Source organism: Chelonoidis abingdonii, chromosome 5 (assembly GCF_003597395.2).
Source record: "Chelonoidis abingdonii isolate Lonesome George chromosome 5, CheloAbing_2.0, whole genome shotgun sequence".
NCBI lineage: Eukaryota > Metazoa > Chordata > Testudines > Testudinidae > Chelonoidis > Chelonoidis abingdonii.
In genome coordinates this window covers 2,869,691-2,878,427 of record NC_133773.1, presented here as the reverse complement: position 1 = coordinate 2,878,427, position 8,737 = coordinate 2,869,691, and the positions used below count along the sequence as shown (strand labels likewise).

General features: G+C 51.7%; 1 protein-coding gene across 1 annotated transcript; it reads right to left on the bottom strand.

Annotated features, from left to right (window-relative positions):
- Positions 1-577: 577 nt before the first annotated feature.
- On the bottom strand, positions 578-3,296 carry SPINK2 (serine peptidase inhibitor Kazal type 2). Its single transcript, XM_032781884.2, has 4 exons — positions 3,227-3,296; positions 3,115-3,158; positions 1,575-1,684; positions 578-808 (listed from the first exon to the last, which is right to left on the bottom strand). Exons 1-4 carry the CDS (start codon positions 3,288-3,290, stop codon positions 763-765), a joined length of 264 nt encoding a protein of 87 aa, XP_032637775.1. The 5' UTR covers positions 3,291-3,296; the 3' UTR covers positions 578-762.
- Positions 3,297-8,737: the final 5,441 nt, after the last annotated feature.

The window sequence follows — 8,737 nt, the reverse complement described above, 5'->3', positions numbered from 1 at the left end:
TGGAACATACAGCAAGCTTAGAAATTTGGTTCGCCAAGTAAAAATTATGCTATGCCTAGGGAGGTCAGACACATGGATGGTACAGCAATGGTATAGTACAGGGTTGGCAACCTTTCAAAAGTGGTGTGCTGAGTCTTCATTTATTCACTCTAATTTAAGGTTTTGCATGCCAGTAATACATTTTCATGTTTTTAGAAGGTCTAAGTCTATAATATATTAACTAAACTATTGTTGTATGTAAAAGTTTTTAAAATGTTTAAGAAGCTTCATTTAAAGTTAAATTAAAATGCAGGTCTCCCCAGACCAGTGGGCAGGACCCGGGCAGTGTGAGTGCCACTGAAAATCAGCTCGCCTGCCGCCTTCGGCGCACATGCCATAAGTTGCCTACCCCTGGTATTGTATAACCTACCAGATCCCCACATACCAAGCTGCCTCAACCCCTCCATGAAGTAACCATGCCATCTCTGACAAATTCTATATAGATAATAAAATCAAATTAGATTCAGAAATCTTCAAGTGTAGTATATCTTCCAAAGAAAAAAATAGGCTGAGCATATAAATGAATCTTACAGATACATTCATAAACATGACTACTATTTTAATAAAATAATAGTATTAGGTGTATTCAAAAGTGGTAAAAGAGCAAAATAGGCATTTTATTTAATTAGTCTAAAACTACTTAGAAGGCAAATTTAAGACACTGTTTCCTCTTCAGATTGAAGAATATGGAACAGATGAAAGCCAAAGAATACCACCACCATATTAGCAGGATCCCTTCCAGCTAATTTTGACATTCTTCCTATTTTCCCTGTAACCAGAACAAAAAGAGAAAAAATATTAGAAGATGGATTTTAATGGAGTGGCAAACAAAAAAAGCAACGCACATTTTCTACAGTGGAGTTTTATTCAGCTTATTTCTATATCTCAGAAGTAGAATCACATGCAGTAAGATTTGCTGAAAACATCACTGAAAAACTACAATGAAGTTTTATACATCATGCTTAAGTGACTTACTAGAGAAAGCCTTACTTTTGAATCCATCATCCATGCAAGCCTTGATAACAGTTTATAAACCTGAGTAGTATTAACTTGTGATAGAGTAAGCTTAAAATGAATGCCAAAATGTCAATTATCCAAGAATACTATCTTGTAGGACAGGCTCACAGTTCCTGCAAAAGGAGCCAAACTTAAACCTTGCAAAACTGCCTGGCCTCATCCAGAAAACCACTGGAGAATGGTGGGGGGGGGGGGGGGGCCGGGGGGGGAGAACGGGACAGCTTCTGAACTGTGCATTCCCATTTTAGTAGGTTCCCCATACCCTTTTACACTTCTATCCCTCTCCAGGGTTTTTAACAGCGATCTTAACTCTGCATTCCCTGGTTTGCAAACATTAGAGTTTTGTTTTGGATTACATTAAATTTGCTTAATTTACAAATCAAGTTTTTCTTACCACACTGAAAATGAGAAGAGTAAAGGTCAGTTAAACAGCCTGGGAAATGAGAGTCACTACTTTATGTGCAATGTTTGTCATACTTCAGACAAAAAAAGACAGGATATGTCAGTTACACAGTTACCTGTTTGAAAGGCAAAGTGCACACTCATTTGGATATGTGTGCCCATCAGTCCCACAAACCGGGTTAAAGTTCTTTGGACATCCAAGCATACTATACAAGTAGCATTTCGGCTAAGGAGGAAACAAATTTATGAAACAGTTTAGGATAAGCAATTCCAAACAGCATTTTGGAAACCTCCCAGATTAAGCACCTTAACAAATCCTGCCATCTTCCAATGGCATACCAATGTACTTATATACAAATAATAATCAACATTTCATAAAAATCTGTGGAGGGGTTGTGAGATATTGTCTCTCTTTCCTAGTTACGTGAAAATTTATCACTTCAGGTTTCACATACTAATTGCTTCCTACCATCACTTAGCTAAATACTTAAATTGCTCAATAGTCAAGGGAGCCTTAGTCATCAACGCTAAATAAAAAGGAGTGTTTTTTTTTAACCTTAGGATATGAACATACAGTGGAGACAAGGGGCTTTAGTTTTTGCATAAAATAAACTCAGAGGTCAACCCAAGGTGGGTGTGTAAGGCTAGCCTCCATATATTTACCACTTGGTAAAAGTGAATGCCTTATCTTCACTGTGTTTACCTCAGGATCACTCATGCACTTTAGTTACCCTGAGATTAAAAAAAAGCCACCACAGTATTTTTAACAGTGAAGACATGGTCACTCATTAACAAATCAACAGCACAGTGTAAGATATACTAACATGATTTTGAATGGAATCTAACATTTTAGGGCCAAAATAATCTCACTGTAAAAACTCCTATCTGGAGCTAGCTATCTTGCTATAAAATCCTGCAGTTAAATTGTTGGTCAACACTGCTAGGTTGGTCAGGGATGTGAGAAAGCCACATGCTAAAAATCCTACGCTGACCTAACCCTGGGTTTGGTTTCATCGACCTAGCTACCGTCGCTCACGCAGGTGTGCTCCTACACTGAAGTAGGCCCAGAAGGGGTGTCTCCATTTCAGCTTACGCTGGCATAGCTACAATGCAGTAAGGAGCGTGGACTATCCCTAGCGTGGCAGGCATATCCCCCATTGAGGCGTCCACTGTCCTGCTGTAAAATCTCGACCTTGATGTAGCCAGCTGAGGTCAGGCTCAGTGGGGAAGGCAAGCAGCTGAGCACTGACTACACCAAGGGAACAGCCGCCTGCCTGGTCTCCAGCAGGGCTGGAAAACACCCCAGCCAGCTGGCCTTGCTTTGCCAAGAGCCAGAGAGCCCTCCCCAGCCCAGCAGAGAGCAGCACCTACGGAGACGCCTCGCCACCCCCTGGGAAGCAGCAAGGCCCCAGGAAACGAGCTCGGCTCGGTATGTGCCCCCCAGGCTCTGGGCACTGACACCCGGGGCTGGGGGCTGCTCTCCCAGCACCGCAGGCTCCGTGGGCGGGAGCAGCAGGGGCTCACCCTGTGCTGGGGAGATGGGGGGCTGAGGGCAGCTGCAGGGGCCCGCGCCCCCCGCGGGCGGGCTGGGAGGGGAGGGAGGCAGCGGAGCGCCCGGCACAGGACGCTGGGAGACGCACCCCCGGCCCCACTCACCGAGATGGCGGCGGCGGCCCGCGCGGGCGGCGGCAGGAGGATCCCTGAGGGGAGAGAGGGACACAGCGTTACCATGGCAACACGCCCAGCCCCGTCCGCGCCAGGCCGGTACCTGCCAGCGCCCCCCACAGCAGCAGCAGCGCAGTCGCGCGCACGACGCAGCCCAACGCTCCCATCTCCACAGCCAGCGCCGCGGGCAGCCCGCTTATAGGGCACGTGCCCCGGCGCGTCACACTCCGCCCCGCCCACGCTCCGCCACTGACCACGCCCCCGGAGACTCACATCCCGGGGGGGGCGGGGCAGTGGTGCCCATGGGAGAGTGGGGAGAAGATGTGGGGTGGAGGGGCTGGGACACCTGTGGGGGGCGATGGTGGCCCCTGTGGGGGTGGGGATGGTATAATGGGAAGGGAGGGGTGATCCCAGTCAGCTCTGTGTTCTTGGGGAGCCAGGGCACAGTGCCCAGCCTGACTCATGAAAGACACCCCCACCAGCCGCTGCTTAAACCAAAACCCATAAGAGAAAAGACTTGCAGAGAGCAATGAAGGGCATTGGGAGACACACCTAGACCCCTCCTGACAAGGGTGATAAGCTTAAGACACCTCTATTAGCATAAAGAATGGAGAGCAGAGACAACGCCCCTTGCCTCCTCTGCACGAGAGATGGGCCAAGGAGACATCTCCGTTAGCATACAGAATGGAGAGCAGAGAACCACACTGAACTCTGGAACTGGAAAAGCGGGAAAGCACTGCATCATGGGAATCTCTGCTCCAGATGCTAATGAACCTATGCCTGCCCACACCCAGCTCAGCAATTATCAGAGCTGTTCTAGTAAGGAATCCTTATGATTGACATGGGCTGCAAGTTGTATGGGTCCCTGGTACCTGGGCTCCAGCAATATTCAGGCCCGGGGGCCCCAGCTCTACTAATGTTTGGGGCCGGGTCTCTCCCCCCGACTCCGCCTGCTGCCTCCCACACTACTCTCCCAAGTGTCCCCCCGGCCCTACTTGCTGCCCCCACGCACCTCTCCAGGCCCCAGAGCGTCCTTGCCTCTCCCCTGCAACTCCACACTGACTCCGCTCTGCTGCCTTCCAGCATCAATTGCTGCCACAGGGTCCTAGTTCCCCCACCCACTAGTAGCAGGGTAGGCTACTCTTCTGCCTTGGACCCTTCCATTTTCCAGCGGGACCTATCACCAGCACAGGGCAAGGGGAAGCCCCATCTCCCACCCTCAGGGAGGCTACAGTGATGGGCAGCAGCAGGGGAGGAGGTGCATATGTGATGGCAGCCCTCCCCCAGCACCCACCACAGGGGAAGCAAGGGGGCTTCCTGGACCTGAGGGGGGCTCTAGAAGCACATGCACTGACAGTGGTGCGAGGTGAGTGTGCTGCTGTGGTGGGGGGGAGGAGGGAACTCTCCCAGAGCTCACTGCTGCCAGCAGGAAGAGGATTGGGGGAGTCTTCCTTTCTGGCCCCAGCCCCAGGGCAGCCTTCCTACACCCCAAACACATCCCCAGCCCTGCCCCACCCCAGAGCCCACACCCCCAGCCAGAGCCCTCACCCCTGCACATCCAAACTGTCTTCCCTAGCCCTGAGCCTCTTCAACACCCCAAATCCCCAAACTCCCTCCCAGAGCTTGCATCCTGCACCCCTCCCAAACCCTAATCCCCAGCCCAGGGCCTGCACTCCAGACCTCATCCTGCCACCCAAACTCCCTCCCAGAACCCAACCTCTCACCCTTTCTGCACCCAAATTCCCTCCCAGAGCCTGCACCCTGCCTGCACCCCAATCCCCTGCCTCAGCCTGGACCTGCACCCCAGACCTCCTCCCGCCACCCAAACTGCCTCCCAGAGCCTTAGGCAGATGTAGGGGTGGAGTATTGAGGGAGGGGACAGGTTCTAGGCACCACCAAAATTTCTACAAACCTGCCACCCTTGATGATTGATATCCAAAATACTGAAGCAGCCTAGTTGCATTGTGAGCTCCCTGGAAGAAAACACCACCCATAGCCAAGAGTGACCAACTCCTATAGTCTAGCCTAAAGAAAACCTTTGCGCAGTAATGGATAAACAAATTTGCTGCCCCTAGGCCCACAAAAAATTGCCCCCCTCCCCCCGCACCAGCTCACCTCTGCTCCCTCGCGGCAACTCAGGGAGGGACGAGGGAGAAGGAGAGTTGTGGCACATTCGGGGGATGGTGGAGGTGGAGCGATGGTGAGCTGGGGCAGGGAGCGGTTCCCTCTCACCCCCCCGCCAGGAGTTCCTCCCCGCACCCGCCGGCCCCAGATCACCTTCGCTATCACCTGAGCGCACCGATACTCGCTTCTCCCTCCCTCCCAGCGCTTTTGCGCGGCAAGCCTGGGAGGGAGGGGAGAGAAGGGGAGTTGCAGTGCACTCAGGGGATGGCAGCAGTGGACCAGAGGTGAGCTGGGGTGGGGAGTGGTTCTCGGTCCCCCCCCCGGATTACTCTCCACGCCCACGGGCCCCAGCTCACCTCTGCTCTGCCTCCTCTGATTGTGGCTACTCACTTCTCCCTCCCTCCCAGCGCTTTTGTGCAGCTAGCCTGAGAGGGGGGAGGGAAGCACGGTGAGCCCGGGGGAGGAGGCAGGCCGGGGATTTGGGGAAGAGGCAGAGTTAGGGGGACGTGAGCAAATTTGCCGCCCTAGGCCAAGGTGATAATACGCCACTGCCTTTGAGTCATCAGTTTACTATAAACAAATCTAGTGTTCTCTCTTGAACCACTGTATTTCCTCTACAAAAATCCCTACTCACCCTCTAGTCAGTGTTCTGCTGCTTAGATCCAAACTATGTATCAGTTCCACTGGGACTCCCATCTTCTCCTGCCTGATCGTGCTGGGGGCTCTGCCTGTCTCCAGCACTCCGGACCCTAAGCTACCACCATCACCTGGGAACCCGGACCAGTTCAAGCTTCAGGGAGCAGTGAGATCCCCTTCTTTCTCTCTCTCTCTGTTTTCCTTTCTACCTTAGGTATTAACCTTTAATAATGTATGTTATGATGGTTTAGCTCTCCTTGTGTAGTTATCACTATTATTCAGTACATAACTTGTATGGTTAAGCTGGTTGCTTCGCTCTCTCTTGCTGAACTTTACTCTTCTGTGTTTTTAGCTTCCCCCATTCACTCTACAGCAACGCTTCTTTTACCTAAGCTAAAGATCCCTGCAGCACCCAAAATACTGTGGGGTTTGCTCATCAAGTAGGTTACTGCCAGTACAATTGTTATGTGAGAGTGGGGATAGGGACGTGCAGAATCTGGGACACATAAAGGTGGCAGCTTGAAAGTGCTGCATGACTCAGTCCATGGAGCCCAGGGGCATATAATGGGGGGCAGCTTGAAAGTGGTGCTTCATCCAGCCCAGTGAGTCCAGAGACACAGAAGGGGTCAGCTTGACAGTGCTGATTGACCCGGTCCACTCGGGGGGCTGGGGTGTGGGTGTGAGCACGCGCAGAAGGGAGAAGTAAAGCTCCATATGAAAATACATGTGACACAAGCAGTACATTGATAGAATTACAGAAACACCCTCTCCCCCCTCCAAAGAGTAACCCGAATAAATGAGCATACCCCAAAGTAACGGGGGGGTCAGTGGCACCTTTGGGAGTAGTCCACATGGCAAGGAGCCAGCAGGGGCCTTGCTGCCAAGCTCAGCTTTCCCCCTGGCTGGCTTGGGTAGAGGCCCACCCCACAAAATTCAGTCACTCCCTTGTGAGAGATGCCAGATGTTCAAGTCCTTATACAGTCCCTAGCACCTCCCAGCTATCAGTGCAGCTGGCTTCATCACACCCCATGAGGCAAGGAGACACTGTGCCCATTTTACAGAGGGCAAACTGAGGCACAGAGTAGATGACGTTACTTGTCTAAGCTCACAACAGGGAAACTGTGGGCAAGCCACGAATTGAACCAAGCTCTCCTGCATCCAAGTCCATAGAGCATTGTCTTGCACTGCCTCCCTTCTGGGCAGGAGATGGTGGTGTTTGCTCAATGCTGTGACAAGTGTGACATTTTATTATAGGCAGGGCTGCTAGCACCACTATTAAGGTTGCCTCCCATTATAAGACTGTGTTTTCAGTTGTATATAACAGGGGTGGCCAAATTTACTGACCCTCTGAGCCACATATGACAATCTTCAGAAGTTTGAAAGTCAGGGCACATCTGCTCGGGTTTCAGCTCCATGAGCTGCACTTTAACTGTAAAAGAACCACATGCAGCTACAAGCCACAGTTTGGCCATCCCTGGTATAAAATTGCCAAACTTTAACTATCTGGACTGAAATTTTCCATGCCTAGTGCCCACCTCAGGCTGTATTTTTTCTGAAAAATTTTAGCCAAAACAGTTCATCCATATCTGAGAATGAGGCTAAAATTCTTTGAGAAGCTTTAGTATCCTCATGCTTTGGAGCAGAGGCTTGAAATTTGGCAGGGTATGGCCTTTGTGTCAGACATGTGCCTTTTGCCACCCTCATGACAATCCACTCACATTTGGCCAAGTTATAAGCATCTGAAAAATTTCAATTTGCACATGCTCAGGAGAGACTTAGAGTTTAACAGCGAAATTTCCTGAGGATTCCATGGGCTGAGCAAGTCTTCTGATTTAATTGCTGCTCTGGGCTGCTGTGGTCCATTTTGTGTCTGGCTGTGGGTGCCTGTACAGAGAGCAGAGAATCTGTCTCTACTGTGGCCTCAGTGATGCCTCTGCTGGCCCACACAGCATGGAGGAGGAAAATGTCTGGTTCGAAGCACAGAGGACAAGAGCAGACCTGCAGAGGTTTGGGGAGTAGATTGGGATAAGGAGCTTGGGATTCAGATTTAGAGTGGGGTAGCTGGGACTGGCTGGGCAAGGAAATTAGGAGTTGGCATGGGAGACTGGGGCTGGCTGGGATGGTACCTGAATCTGGGAGCCAGAAGAACTACAGAACTGGCTGAGTACAGAGGCTGGGACAGGGAGTAGGGTTGCCAACTTTCTACTTGCACAAAACCAAACACCCTTTCCCCATCCATGCCCCACCCTTCTCCACCACCGTTCACTCCATTCCCCCTCCCTCTGTCACTTGCTTTCCCCACGCTCACTCACTCGCTTATTGTCACTGGGCGGGCTAGGGTGTGAGAGGGGGTGAGGGCTCTGGCTGGGGGTGCAGGGTGAGGCCAGAAATGAAAAGTTCAGAGTGTGGGAGGGGGATCCAGGCTGGGGCAGGGGGTTGGAGCAAGGGCGGGGGAGGGGGAGTGAGGGTTCCAGCTGGGGGTGCAGGCTCTGGGGTGGAGCTGGGAATGAGGGGTTTGGGGTGCAGAAGGGTGCTCTGGGCTCTAGGCTGGGATCAAGGGGTTTGGAGGGGGATCAGGGCTGGGGCACAGGGCTCAGGGGTGCAGGTTCCGGGCAGCGCTTACACTCTCTGGCTCCTATGTGGAGGCACAGCCAGGTGGCTCTACATGCTGCCCCATCTGCAGGCACCACCCCCACAGCTCCCATTGGCTGGGAACTGCAGCCAATGGGAGCTGTGGTGGTGGTGCCTGTGGACAGAGCAGCATGCAGAACCGCTTGGCTGCGCCTCCGTGTAGGAGCCGGAGGGGGGGACATGCTGCTGCTTCCAGGAGTGGCATGAAATAAATGCCTACCAG

Coding starts and splice junctions, on each gene's coding strand:
- SPINK2 (XM_032781884.2), bottom strand. CDS start 3,290: ATGGGAGCGTTGGGCTGCGTCGTGCGCGCGACTGCGCTGCTGCTGCTG. Junction 1,685..3,114: donor GGGCCGCCGCCGCCATCTCG/GTGAGTGGGGCC, acceptor TTTCCTCCTTAG/CCGAAATGCTACTTGTATAG. Junction 809..1,574: donor GCACTTTGCCTTTCAAACAG/GTAACTGTGTAA, acceptor TTCTGGTTACAG/GGAAAATAGGAAGAATGTCA.